This window comes from Phaseolus vulgaris, chromosome 8 (genome assembly GCF_000499845.2).
Source record: "Phaseolus vulgaris cultivar G19833 chromosome 8, P. vulgaris v2.0, whole genome shotgun sequence".
NCBI classification, from domain to species: domain Eukaryota; kingdom Viridiplantae; phylum Streptophyta; class Magnoliopsida; order Fabales; family Fabaceae; genus Phaseolus; species Phaseolus vulgaris.
Genome location: NC_023752.2, coordinates 47,068,554 through 47,083,868, shown reverse-complemented (window position 1 = coordinate 47,083,868; position 15,315 = coordinate 47,068,554). Strand labels below are relative to the sequence as shown.

The 15,315-nt window shown below is 30.7% G+C and overlaps 1 protein-coding gene across 1 annotated transcript; it reads right to left on the bottom strand.

Moving 5' to 3' along the window:
- Positions 1 to 13,762: 13,762 nt before the first annotated feature.
- Positions 13,763 to 14,736, bottom strand: LOC137825251 (uncharacterized). The gene is made up of 3 exons (XM_068630924.1): positions 14,728 to 14,736; positions 14,280 to 14,614; positions 13,763 to 14,201 (listed from the first exon to the last, which is right to left on the bottom strand). The coding sequence occupies exons 1-3, from the start codon at positions 14,734 to 14,736 to the stop codon at positions 13,763 to 13,765; spliced, it is 783 nt and encodes a 260-aa protein (XP_068487025.1).
- Positions 14,737 to 15,315: the final 579 nt, after the last annotated feature.

The following is a 15,315-nucleotide window of genomic DNA, read 5'->3' as shown; positions in this document are numbered from 1 at the left end:
TTATGAGAGTGCAGAAAGTAATTATATCAAATAGAAAAAAAATTGATGAATCATTCAATAGTTTTGCAATCTAATTTTCCAATAATTTAAAATTAGATCTTTTAATATCTTTTTATTTCAATTTTATATTATATATAATAAATTAGAATAAAATGTAATAAAAAAAAACAAAGTAGAAATCACATATAGATAGGCAAACAACTTAAGTCCAATAGGATTTGAACTTATATCTAAGACTTAGAAATCTCTCTCCTATCCATTAGACGATGCTTCTATTTTATATTGAATTCTTTAACCTTTTTAACTAAACCTTATTAAAAAAATTAAAAAAATCAAATATAAAGAATTCTATAAATTATATACAGATTAAAACAAATGTTTAGTTTAGAATAAAAGAAGAAGAAAAAAAAAAATAGCGTATTAGGGGGATTTTGACAATTTGCTTTTTAATAATTTCGGGCCTTATAGACTAGGCTATAATTTAATGGATATGGAACACAACCATGGTTATTTCTTTCTGAACCTCCATAATTTTTCATAAGCACTTCATAAAGTAATTAAAAGACTAAATTGCTCTCTTGCTGCTATCAGCGTGTCGCTTACGTTGTATCGTGTCATCCTTATTTATATGTTGTATCATAGAATGAAGGAAGAAATTGTTTCACACTGTGTAATACAAAAAAAACTTTTTTAAATTTTACAATTTGAAAGTTCTTTTTATGTAAAAAGTTATTTATAGATTCTTCAATTTGAAATGGATTGTACAGTTTAGAAATAAAAAAATACTTCTAAATTATACCATCTAGAAGTAAAAAATAACTCTAAATTAATCCAAAAGTTTTTTTATAAAAAAACGATTTCTGAATTACAATTTTAAAACTCACAAAAAACTTTTAAATTACACAATTCATGAGTAAAAAAACATCTGGATTGCATAATGTAAAAGTCATATTTGACTTCCAGAATACACAATTGGAAAGACATTTTTTATTCTAAGGTGAGAATTTCATATTTATGGGGTTACAGAATGAAATTATGGAGTGTAAAAAGAAATGGCCCAACTAATAATTTGAGATGAGGCTTAATCATGTCTTAAAGGCTAATTCTCCCTACACCATATCATTTCTTGGCACCTAATATATTCATATGAAATTACTATAATGCTTTTAATAAAGTAGAAACTAGGTTACATTTAAGTCCACCTAGCAGAAAAAAAAAAAAAAAAAACTTTCGGATATAACAATCCAGAACCCAAAAAACCATTCCGGATATTCATATCCAGAACTCAAAAACTCATTTTGGATATAGGTATCCAAAACGCTTATTTCACTTTCGAACATGTGCATTAGAACCTTAAATTAGAAATCTAATTCTCTTACGGATTTTATATCCAAAAGTAAGGTATTGACATTGCCTTCCGGATTCACGCATCCGTAAACCTATATCTAGGCTTCTGGATATCGTCATCCGAAAATGCAATGTGTTTTCTTATCTTAGAACAATGTGCACCTCAACTACAACTAAGAGTAAACCTTCCTCCACCATCATACTAACACTAGCTCCTCTACAACTAAAACGGACACAAAGATCCTATGCAGTTTTTTTCAAAAAAAAGACAAAAGCAAAATTGGATTTAAAAAGTTGTATTGGTTACACATAAAAAATTATATGGATCAGGGAGAAATTCCCTATCTTAAAACACTACGTAAGCCCAAATTTATTTATAATTACTTGAAGTTATACTATGTTTAAAAGGTGGTGAGATTGGTGTTTTGTAGAAGATTAAAGTAAATTAGTTGAAGTTGTATTTAGTTAAGTCTATAGTTGGACTTTAGCCCATTCATGGGTTGTTCTGTATAATGTTAAAAGATGTATAATCAATGAAGAACCATATTAGTAACACATTTTGTAATATATTCTTTTAATGCGCATTCTATTATTGATTAAAAACAAAGTATCATTTTCAAAAGAGTATGCAGTTAGAATTTCTTAACCAGTTCATCACCTTAAAAAAGTTAAAATTTTAAGAGAAGAGACAAATGGGTAAGAATTTATAAGTTTATATACAAATAACATCAATAATCTTAAAAAAATTAAAATTTAAAAAGGAGTGATAAAAAATTATAAGTTTAGATATTTACTACATCAATAATCTTAAAAAAAGTTAGAGTGAGGCTTTACACGTAGCCCATAAAGTGAGAAAATCCTTTTTATTTGTCATTTTGTGTGGTTAATGTTAATAATAGAGAGAAAAAAACTTAGAAAAACCAAATAACCAAAATAAATATTTATTCTTTTATTTTATTTAATAATAATGATTATACATATAAGCTAACGATAAAAATATTTTACTCTCCTATACTATTTTCCTTTTACAAAACTGTTAAATAAGATAAAAGAAACGGAAATACTTAAGTTTAGATTTTATTAAAATTAAAAATTAAAAAATTATTTTTAGATAAAACGATATATATTTTTTACTCTCACTTCCTTTTATTAAAATTTTAGTATTTTTATTTTTCTTCATTTTTTCTACTTTTAAATTAAATTAAATTTTATTTTATTTAATATTTTTTATTACTTATATGTAAGAAAATGATAGTAAAATTTTTATTGTTTCTAGGGGTACAACATGAACATAAAATTCAATATAATTTAAACCTTTTTGTTCTAAATAAGTTTTAATGAGTAATATTATTTTGTTATCATTTTCGTTAAATTTATTTTTGTACATTTTGGTTTCCACAACCTTCTTTTCCCTAGGTAGCTCTATAAGCTTTTTAGACACCATTGTTTTAGAATTCTCCTCTTGCATGACATTGACCTGATTTTCGTTTATTTGTACATCTTAGATATTTTTTTGGGTTTTATTTCTAATAAGAGGACATATCATTATTGTTTTAAGGATGATCTTCTATGCATATTTTCTTCAAGGTCTCTAATGACCCCAAGATATTAGATTTTTTTTTTTTAGATTTTGACTAGTTCAGTTCTAAAAATTTTGGTTGAGGTGCATCATTGGAAGATACTAGAGTAAAAGAACTATATATGCCTTGAACGTTTCTGACTATCAAAGGAATGTTCCAATATAAACCTTTCTCAAGTTATCCTTAGTTTTGAAGATGAAACAATGACATCCAAAGGTATGTATGTACGAAATTTTGGAATATTGTTCTAGTAATTTCTTATAATAACTTATTCTTCTTCTCAAGTTGTCCACTTTTACTTTGGAGAGTGGATAAAACAAGAAACATTATACAAATATGAATTTTGAAATTATTTCACCAAATAAATTTAATAACAAAACGTTTTTATTATAACATTTGGGTCAATTTATTATAAAAGTTGTCCACTTTTACTTCGGAGAGTGGGTAAAACAACTTTTTACCTAAATTGTAAAAAATACAATTCATGATTTTGGAAAAAGAAAATCTATGAGATAATTCAGTAAGCAAAACTTTCTGAGTGGGAGTAAAAATATTTAGGCTTGATTTCACAACTTTTTAAAAGAAGCGAGAAGCATTCTTTAATCCCAAACTTATGCTCACTTTTTGGCTTGGACAGTGGATAAAGTAGTTTTTAACCAAATTTTGAAAGCTTTGAAAAGAGAATAAAAAGACGCACAAACTTTACATAACAACCAACAAAGTATTTGTGGTTTTGGAAAAAAAATGAGAGAAGAGTTATTGAATACAACATATTGAAACTATCAATCTTCTCACTATCAACAAATTAATGTTCAAGAGGTTAGAGAGGAAATATTGCATGAAAATTCGTTTTCCTTTCTAATCTCTTGACCTACAATGTTGATTCATACATGTGGTCACCTTTAGGAGAAATCAACAAAGTTCTGAATATTTATGAAAATTGTTTCCTTTATTTTTTTTCTTTTTCTTTCATGCTCATTTAGGGTTTTGTTGTTATTTAAAGTATTGAATTTGATATTTGAGGTCTTTCAATATATATTGTCAGGGAGAGTGAATGATGAAAAACATCTAGTCTCAAAATCATTAACTAAGAAGATAGAAGAAGATGATGTTTTATTGGAGGTGAGCACTCAAAATTGAAGATACTTTATCTTCTTCTTAGCTTGGTAAGTTTTGTACAAAGTGATGTAGGTTTTATTTCGACTTATTATTAGACTAATTTTTATGGTTATATATTGGGCCTAGTAAAGTATGAGTCAAATAAGAAAATAGAGTCTAGTTAGGGTTACACTTGAGTCTCCTTAGGCCCAATGCAACCCTAAGCATGAAGCGACTAGGTGGAATGGCAAGACGTCTTAAGCATGGCATGGGAAGCGTGAGGAGTCCACTTAAGCATAGGCAAGGAAAGCATGGGGTTCACATGTCATTTCCTCAATGGAGAGAATTTTCCTCCAATGAAGAAAGGTTAATTGTCAACCTCTAATTTGAGAGAATTTGCTCCAATGAGAAGAATTTATTTGTCACCATGGGAGTGAAGAGTTTTTAGGGTTAAAATTTGAACCTTAGTTTCCCTTAACACTAAAAATAAGTGGGTTAGGCCTCTTGTAATTCAACTATGAATTGATTAATGAATTGTTGACCAAATATTGAGATACTTCTATTTGTCAAAGTTCATTCTATGTGATGTGAGTTGATTTTAGATTGACACATTTCAAGATTGCACTTTGTTTATGATTTTTTATTTTTAGCAATGTAAGGTGAGCACCCAAAGAAGATCCCCATTGGACACGATTTTAACCAAGTGGTTAAGTAAGTGTGAAAGTTCACTTCTATAAGGCAAAAGGAAAACACAGATATATGGTGATTATGATGACTGAGGCGAAAATTAAAGAACAAATGAAACAAAGAATGAATGAAGAAGACCGAATGGAGAAGACATAAAGAAGGAATGTAAATTGCGTAAATGAAAGGAAGGAAAGGAGAAAAGGTGAAGGAAGTTTATGGAGAATGGAGAGAATCACACCACATGGAGGGTGGGAAAACCCCAAGATAAGTGAGGAAAAGCCATCACTTAAAGTGCTCACACAACTCAAGATAAGACCCAAAGTATTAGAAGACTAAGCTCACTAATCACTCTTGCAGAGTTTCCTTTCTATTTCAAAATTCATAGTTTGATGCTACCACTGCATGGCATAATCTAAAAACTCAAGGGAAGCTAACTTAACCTTTTGGTCCTCTTAGACCTCATACATATTAAAGATTTGTTATACTTTAGCTTCCCATCCTAGATACAAATTGGGATCACTTTCCCCACTAAAACTAGGTAGTTTAATAAAAGGGAAAGAAGGCTAAGGTGGTGGGTGTTGATTGCGCCTCTCTTCAAAGTTATGCACTCTCCAATCTTGGTATTCTTCTTGACTCCTATAGTGCGTGTAGCTTCTAGTAGCTCTTCTCGGTTCCCATCTCCTTTCTCTAGGTTGTCTCCCTTGAGCCTCTTTTATTCTTTGTAACCTTTCCACTACTTGCCTCATCTCCTTTTCCTTTTGGGTCAAAGTCCTTTTGGTTTCCGCAAACTCTCCCAAAAGAAATGCCTTTTGAGGAGATTGTGGCTTTGAAGATTCTCCTGAAGACAAATGAGCCATAACTTGCACAAAAAGGAAACACACAATTAGTGAAAAATAACAATCCACTTCTCATTTGACTCGGCTATTTTAGTAAAGGAGGGAAGAATTTTAATGCACTCAAGAAAGATTGGCACTCTAAACACAAAGGTCTACACTTGGTAGTAAAAACTTCAAGTGAAAGATGACAAAGCTCTTACACTTGCTCACCAAAGATCCCCACAACAAAACTCAAGAAAAATTTGAAAGACAAGCAAGAAAAACTTAAAAGAAAAAAAGTTAAACCAAATGGGAAAAAGATAGTGACAAAACTTTAGAGAAAACAAAAAAGAAAAGCACTTCAAAAAAAGACTCAAAGAAACTTACTTAAACTTAAATTACGAAGGTTTGAATGTCTTTAGAAATTGTGAAAATAAGAAGAATTAAATTCCACATGTATGAACACAATTTTCCATATACTTAGAATCTACTTTAGTAATTTGCAAAGTGAAAGTTGAAATGTGAATGCTTCTCAAACTCTTTTGTCTTTTATTTTTATGGATTCAAAAGTTCCTTATCCTTTTTGCATGCATATTTTTTGTTGTCATTTCACTTTTCACTTTTCGAAAAATAAAAAGATGTTGTGTTTGGATTCAAATCATATGAACACTTGCATTCTATGTTTGAAATTAAATCAACCACTACTCAAACAAATTTTAATTTGTTTTTAGCTCTTCACATTTAAAATCAAAATAAGTAGAAAGGAAATAAGACTCCTAGAACACTAAGAACATAAGACTCAAGCAAAAGAGGTAAGGAAAAAAAAATTGACAAAAAAAAGTTCAAAAGCAGAATTAAAGTGCTTAATGAATAAAAAAAATAGAATTGTACATGACAAAAATTTAAAGGCAGAATTAAAATTGCTTGAAGGTAAAAACAAAAAATTAAACGTGTTGAAATTAAAGGCAGAAAATCAACTCTTACGAGATAAGCACAATTACTTTAGGTTTGAACTCATGACTCTTTAATGAGGTAAAATAGTAACTTTAACACTCCCACTATACCACTTTAAAATTACTATGAAATTTGTGTCAATAATAATATGTCATATATTCCTTCTTAAGTGTATAATAGAAAATTTAGACATATATATATATATATTTATTAAATTATTAAATTTATATTATTTTATATTTGAATTTATGATATTACTTTTTATAAGTAAACATTATTTTTATTTTGTGATAATGTAAATAATAGTGATATATATAAAATTTGTCACTATTTCTCACAGTTGTTTTATTAAAAATGACAAAATATGCATGTCACAAATAATTATTCATTAATATAAAATATCCTATGATAAATTTATTTTTTTATATAAAAATATAATTAATATTTTTTTAATGCTTATAAAGTAATAAAGATCATATAATATTAATTTTTATTATTATTATTATGATTACATCACTAGTGATTGTTAAAGAAAAAACATTATTTTTTTTTCTACTTGAAATTTGAACATGATCTTTTATTGAAGAAACAACTTCCATTTTTTCACTTTTCAATTGTAATACTTATTTTTGATACTTTTATTCATATATTCATACTTTTATACATTTATACTTTTTATTATGATATTCACTTCAAATTTCAATTCAGCATATAAAATTTAAATCGTCTAAATTATTCTCTCTCTCTTTATATATAATTATTTAAATATTTATATTAAAAAGAACAAACATAACTAGTAACAAAATTTATTTTACAAAATGATATAAAAAATCAATTATCACCACTATCATCTTCATCAATAACATTTTTTTCTTCATCATCTGTTACATAAATACTTGCATCATCACTTTCTATTGGATTTCCAGTACTTGTGGATTGGCTTAAGTCATTTCTATTCAATGAAAACTCATGCTCATTATCTGACACGTTAGATGTAAATGAAACTGAGCCAATGTCTTCATTTTCTTGACACACCTCATTTATAGCTTCATTTGGCATATCATACCAATCTCGAGGCTTTGTTTTCACTACCACTAGGCAATTAAGATCTTTGGTGTCTTTAACATAATACACTCGTTGAGCTTGACTAGCTAAGACATATGACTCATTAGTCTTCAATTTACATTTAGTATTAATAAGAATAAATCCATATTTGTCTTCTTTGTATCCTCTCCCCTTGGAATACACTTCCCACCAATCACATTTAAATAAAACAACATTATTTCCACCAGAGTAACTTAATTCAATAATATTTGTCAAGACACCAAAGTAATCTAAATTACTTGTATTCTCATCACCTCTAACTATTTAACTCAACATATTTTTTTGCATGCATTGATTTTTCGACTTGTAGAAAAATTTTAAACTTTGATTTATTTAACTGTTGTACATCACCTTCATAATTTCTTCTATATCTATTTAATCTTGTCTCAACTCCATCCAAATATCTTGAACAAAAGTGCACGCATTCTTGTGCAATATAAGCTTCAACAATACATCCTTTTGGGCGAACCTTATTTCTTACATATGATTTGAGTCTACGAATGTACCTTTCAATTGGATACATCCAATGATATTGCACGGGAGCACCATTCTTTGTCTCATCTACCAACTGAATGGGTAAATGGACCATTATGTTAAAAAAGAAAGGAGGGAATATTTTCTTCAACTTACACAAGGTCAAAACTATACTTTTTTCTAGCAAATGTAAAGTGTCTAGACTTAATGTTTTAGAGCATAACTCTCTAAAAAAATAACTAAGTTCAATTAGGGCCTCACAAACTTCCTTTCGAAGAACACCACAAATTGAAAGAGGGAGAAAATGATGTAGAAATACATGACAATCATGACTTTTCATCCCATATATTTTCCCCCTTGGACATCTATACATCGAAAAATATTTTATGAATAACCGTCTGGAACCTTTAAATGAAATAGAAATTCACAAAATACATGTTTTTCTTGAGATGACATGGTATAACATGTATATGGAAATGTGTATTTTCCTTCTTCGATCATGGTCAAATGCAGCTCTGAACATATACCCATATGGGCAAGATCAAATCGGGAGTTGATGTTGCCTTTTGTCCTTTTTTCAATATCCAACAATGTTTCTAATATGTTGTCACAAACATTTTTATTTCAATATGCATAACATCTAGATTGTGACGTAATTTTAGACATCTCTAGTAAGGCAACACAAAGAAAATGATTTTTGTCTTCCAATTCTTAGATACTTGAATTTTTCCTCCCCTTCTTTTCCTAACAAACTTACCAAATGTCACCTGCATATACTTATCATTAATAAAAATATGAATATATAGATACTAGTAAAAAAATATGTAAAGGAAATAATTAGTTAATGTATGAAGAAAGATTACAAGACAACTACATTGTTAATGTTTAAATTTAAAATAAATAAGATAAAAATAATAATGCTCATATTTAAACCTATAAATCAATGTTTAAAGGATAAACAAATAATACCACTAACCTGATCAAATTGTTGATATTGTTGCACTATATCACCTCCAGATAATTATTTAGGAGCCAGAAAATTTTCTTTAGTACCATCAAAGGCTTTTGCATTATTTCTCCAAGAATGATCAAGTGGCAAAAATCGACGACTTCCCATATAACAATTTTTTTTTTCCATTTGGTAAACAAGGACAATGTATCCTCATTACAACAAGGACATGTTAATTTTCCTTTAATACTTCATCTTGATAGATTTCCATATGCGGGAAAATCATTAATGGTCCATAAAATAGATGCATATAATTGAAATGTTTCTTTCATTGATGCATCATATGTCTCTACACTGTTCTCCCATAGTTCTTTCAATTCATCAATCAAAGCTTGTAAATAGACATAAATGTCATTGGAGCTGTAGGACATGGAATAAGTGTTGACATTATGAAATAAGGATGTTTCATGCACATCCAAGTTGGCAAATTGTAAGGAATTAAAACTACTGGCCACACATTATATATAGTACTCATATTTCCAAATGGATAGAAACCATCACTTGATAGACCAAGTCTAACATTATGTGAATCTGTCGCAAAAGATGGATATTGTGAGTCAAAATTCTTCCAAGCTATAGAATCAGCCGGTTGTCTCATTTTCCCATCTTCCCTAAAAGGCCTATCTTTGTGCCACCTCATTTCTTTAGTAGTATTAGATGTCACATACAATTGTTGTAACCTTGGAGCTAAAGGAAAATAACGCATAACTTTATGAGGTAACTTTTTGTGTGGATCTTTATATCGAGAAAATTTACAGGTTGGACAAGAAGTTGATTTCAAATAGTCACCCCGATGAAGAATGCAATCATTCACACAAGCATATACTTTTGTGTAATCATGCCCCAAGTTCACGAATAATTTTTCGAGCCTCAAAGTATGACTTTGGAACTTTATTTCCTTGTGGAAATGCTTTTGTTAATAAAATAAGTATGACATCGATTACTTTTGCGCTCAAACCAAAAATACATTTGATATTAAATAGTTGAACGATAAATGATAACTTGGAGAAGTTTCCACAACCATGATATAATTCTTGTTTAACGTCCTCTAGTAGTTTATAAAAGTTAGATGTTTTTTCATTCATTGTATTATACTTTTGGACTTGTCGTATATCTTGTTTCCTTGCTTTCTATGGTGTCTTCAACATTAATAGAACTCCCAATATCATGTAACATACTTTGAATCCCATCATTATAATTTTTCTTGTTATCACCTTCATAATCTTCCTTCGCTCTTTCTCCATGAAGATCCCATATAACATAGTCTCTTCGTATCCCATTTATGATCAAGTGCTCATATATGATTCTTTTAGACTAAAAGAGATTATTGTTGCACTTTTTGCACGGACAACGTCTTAGCCTTCCTTCCTCAAGATTAGTAAATGCAAATTCAATAAAATCAAGAACTCATTTTTCATATAAAGGTTGTGTTCTATCAATAATTATTATTATGTACACCATAAAACAATAAAAAATAAAAGAAACATAATCATATTTAATTTAATATATAATCAACCTATTTATAAATAAATTAAAAAACTGCAACAACAATTGTTAAAGTACAGTCTTTGCCTACCTATAAAAAAAAAATTTACGAGCATTTATTTGGCGATCTTCAAAATTTACAGTTTTTGGGTGTAGGTGCTTCTGAACCAGAAACACATTTAACTTTGAAGGTTTTTTCTTTTTTATAATAAAAATAAGGTGTAAGTCATCTTCCATTTTTTGAATTTCTCATAGATTAGGGTTTTTATTATGAAATTTGGGATTTAAATCCATTTAGGATTTAGGGGTGGACTTCTTTTGATTCTGTTTAATCAGTGCAATAGCATTATGGAGGTTGTTAGGTTTCAAATGAATTAGAATTTTTTCTAATTCCTATTTTTTTTATTACAATTTTAGCTTTCAGTTACTATTTATTATTTCTATTTGTTTTATTTTTGTACAGGTTTTGCAGAGTAATTTGTTGTGCCATCACTATTTGGGATACAGGTAACAAATTTATAGTTTTTTCTTATTTTATTTTGTCATATAACCAATCTTGTTGAAAGGTGAGGATATAAGGAGATTCATTGTCAACTTTCCTGTTTTGTTTTGATATGCGCATCAACCCGTTGAACTTTGCTGAAGCCAGAATGGAAAAGTCATCGAGTTTGAAAAACTAATTTAGTGGATAATGGCACATCTAATGAGTGAAAACAAGTTTAATTAATGTGCCAACATAACTATAAATAGGAAAAGAATTAATTTTATCCCAAAATTATGATTTTGCTATACAGTATTTTGTTGTTATGTGGTGAAAAAACTAGTTGTTCATGCATTAAAAAAAAATCTTCCTAATTTCATATCATAATGCTACTTTAAGGATATTTACATATGTTTTTTTTATGTTTTTAAATCAAAGTATTTGGCACATCTAATAAGTGCAAACAAATTTAATTAATGTGCCAACATATCTAAAATAGGCAAAGAATTAATTTTATCCCCAAAATTATGATTTTGCTATACAATATTTTGTTGTTATGTGGTGAAAAAACTAGTTGCTCATGCATTGAAAAAAAAATCTTCCTAATTTCATATCATAATGCTACTTTAAGAATATTTACATATGTTTTTTATGTTTTTAAATCAAAGTATCTGTACGAAGTTAAAATCATGGTTTAATTACCTTATTGGTCCCAAGATTTTGGGCCAATATTCAATTAAATACAGTGGTTTTTAAAAAAATCAATTTGTTCCCTATGTTTTTTAAAATGTATTCAAAATGGTCATTTCCGTTAAGTCGCATCAAACGATGTTAAGGGGTGCTTATGTGGCAGAGACGTGTGATTATGTGGATTGTGAAAGAGGTGATGTGTCATTTTAGGTAATTAGGGTTTGGGGGCATGCGATTGGATTGAATAAGTTATAGTCTTTAGGGTTTCCATGCGTAAACGTTTAGGGTTGCTGGCTTGTTCACAGAAATGAGTGAGTTGACGTATAAGAGGGTGGCCGTTTGTGGTGGAGTCCGATGATTCGTTTGTTGGGTGTAGGTCCGTTTGTGGTTCGTTCGTGGGTGTAGGTCCTTTTGTGGTGGAAATGTGTGCCTATAGGTCTGCATCTGTATCATCATGCAGCTGTAATCAAATGGAAGTGAAACAACGATCTAATTATAGCCATGGAGGTGGGAGCAGGACGACTTTTGTTGCTCCCATTTGCGATTGTGGGGAATTTGGGGTTTTGAGAATATCAACAACTGTAAAAAATGGTGGGAGGCAATTTTTGGGGTGTCCAAAGTACAAGGTGAGATTTATGAAACTGTGGTTTATGAAAAAAAAATGCATTGGTATTGATTTTTTGGTTATCGTTTTGTCTAATACAAAGTAAAAGTGTCGTAAGCACGGGATGCAATTTTTTCAGATGGTGCATTGAAGACACTGGGATGACAAATATGGAATGATTGCTAGACAAAGAAACAAAATTTGTAGCTTGGAAAAACGTCTGAAGATGTCAAGAAAGTGGATTAAGATGTTATTAGTAGGGTTGTGTGTTGTTGTTGTAATAAACATTGTATGTTGACTATTTTCTTAAAATTCCCATGAGTGATGTATCAATGTATATTTTGGTTGGGATTATAATTGAATTAGTTAATGTAATATGTATTAGTGTGTTGAGTTCATTATGTCCAGTATGTAATATGTATCCCGAAATTTATATCAATACAAAATGAATTTTAATGAACGAGTTCATCATTTAACAAGTGGTTGGCATAGAAATTATGTACTATTTTCTTGTTTTTATGTAGAGTTCCAAACAAACACTCAAATTTTACACTGCTAGGTGATGCAAGAGTAATTCAATATTTGAACAGTAGTTTAACAATAAAATAATTGAGTGCAAATTTTCCCATCTTGAAGACAACTAGCAAAAGTCATTACTAAGTTTGACATTAGTTGAGCAGGAAAGAGAACAATACATGTTCAATCCAGCTTTTCCCTTCTTAGAGTAAATCAAAAGTCCACTATTCATAGGCTAAGCTATACCAATAGGAATATAAATGTAACAAGCATAAACACAAACTTAATTATCATAGATTTGGAATGAAGCAAACTTAATTATCATAGAACCTGATAACATTAATGTACTCCAAAAATTACCAAATACATTCCGTACATGATACATTAACAAATTACCAAATTATGATTCCAAAATACATTAGCATGAGCCTATAATAATTGTTTTTCAAAATACATAGGTGTAGAAATGAGTGAGTTCCAAAAGCATTCATGGCTTCCAAAAGCGATCTCTCATGGACTTTAACTTAAGCTTAGTGTTGGGTCTTGAAAATTTTGCACTTGATCTTGTTGTCCTTCGAGCTGACTGAGATGGTTGTGAAACTTTTGGTTGAGTAGGGGGAGATGGTGGAGGGAGTGCAGTTGGAGCTGCCTGACTTGGACCTTGGTCAGATGGGCCTGAGTGAGATGGTTGTGGGTGAGATGAGCTTGTGTGGGATGGCCTTGGGTGAGATGGTCGTGTTGCACTTGGACATTGTTCAAATGATTTTTCAATGCAAAGAGGCACTTTTGTTGGTCAGACATGAAAGTGATGCCTTCACATACATCTACACCCCCAACATCTTTAATTAAAAGGTGCAAAACCCAGGTCCAAGAATCTTTGCATTCAACCTCAACCACAACATATGCTAGTGGTAACATCTAATCATTTGGGTCCCTCCCAACTGCTGTCAACAGTTCACCACCATAAAAGTCTTTTAAGAAGCACCCATCCAAAGCAATTATGGGCCTACAAGATATAAAGCTATCCTTGTAGCCTTTTAAGCACACATAAAATATGTTAAAAACTTTTAACCCATTCATGTCTTTAACTTTCATTTTAACTGTAGACCCCAGATTTTCACGCATGACCTCATGTTCATAGTCATAAATTCGTTTGTACTGATCTTGAAATGAACCCTGGACAGTCTTCAACACCATGGCCATTGCCCGTTGAGCTTTTGACTTACTTATACTTGTGTTCCATTTTTTAACAGCTTTATTCCTTACATCATTACTTCTCAAATTTGGATTATGACTTAAAGAAGTCTCCAACCTCCCACTCAACCATTTAATCCTCAACAAATCAACCTTAAACTGCCTAGCACAAGTATGTACATCATTTAGTTTTCTTAACTACCAACAACTTGTTGAGAGTAAGAACCCACAATATGCAAACCATTTACATTGTCCTTGTGCTCCAATACAACACACACGAACTCTCGAATTATCATTTTTTACTAATTTCAAGTTCCTCCTTGAATGGACAACATAAGTTCTAATGACATCTTTAAATGCTTCCTTGTCTGTAAAATAGGTACCCAAATCCCAAGAAAAATCTACCATGTTTTTTGGCATTTCAAATGATGGAAATTTACCACCTGTACAAATATCCTTCTCACCATCTTCAAATTCTTCCATGCTATCTAACTCTTCTGATTCCCACTCTGTATATGACAACCCTCTATCATGCACAAATGTTCCTCCACTTTCATCATCATCACCACCCAAATCCTGCAAATCATTTGTACAATTTGGTTCTAAACCTTCTATAGGATTACTGGCTTGCCTTTTACTTCTGTGCCTATGCCTAACCTCAGGATTAAACCCTAAACCCTGACCCTTACCATCACCATGACCCTTATCTCTAGGACCCTAACTCTGAACTTTAATTTCACCTTCAATAAATTCAACTTCCCTTAACCAGGAAGAATCTTCTGACACATGCCCAACATCATCATCATCACATTCCATATCTTCATGAATAGGCGTACCAATATCCTGACCACCGTGACTTTCGTCCTCCTCACCCACACCTTCCTCCTCAACATCACCTTCAACACCCTCGGGTTCCACACCACCACCATCCTCAACATCAATTTCAACACTTGTGGGTTCCACACCACCGTCATCCTCAACATCAGTTTCAACACCTGTGGGTTCAACACCACCACCATCCTCAACATCAACTTCAACACCTGTGGGTTCCACACCACAACCATGTACACCATCACCTAAAACCAACATCACTTCTGCCTCTGATACAACATGCACTAAAAATAAATGAACTTCACCATGTGTATTTGCAATTTTCAACATTTTTATTGCACCACCATCATCAACCAGTACCTCCAATCTATTTTCCAACTCTTCACAACCTCCACGTGAATACCACATCTCCTGTACTGTTAAAAACCCCATGTCCTTTAGGATGC

Excerpts from the sequence above, each read along its gene's own strand:
- LOC137825251 (XM_068630924.1), bottom strand. Across the intron at positions 14,202-14,279 it reads GCACAAGGACAATGTAAATG|GCAGTTTAAGGTTGATTTGT; the intron begins GTTTGCATATTG and ends TACTTGTGCTAG.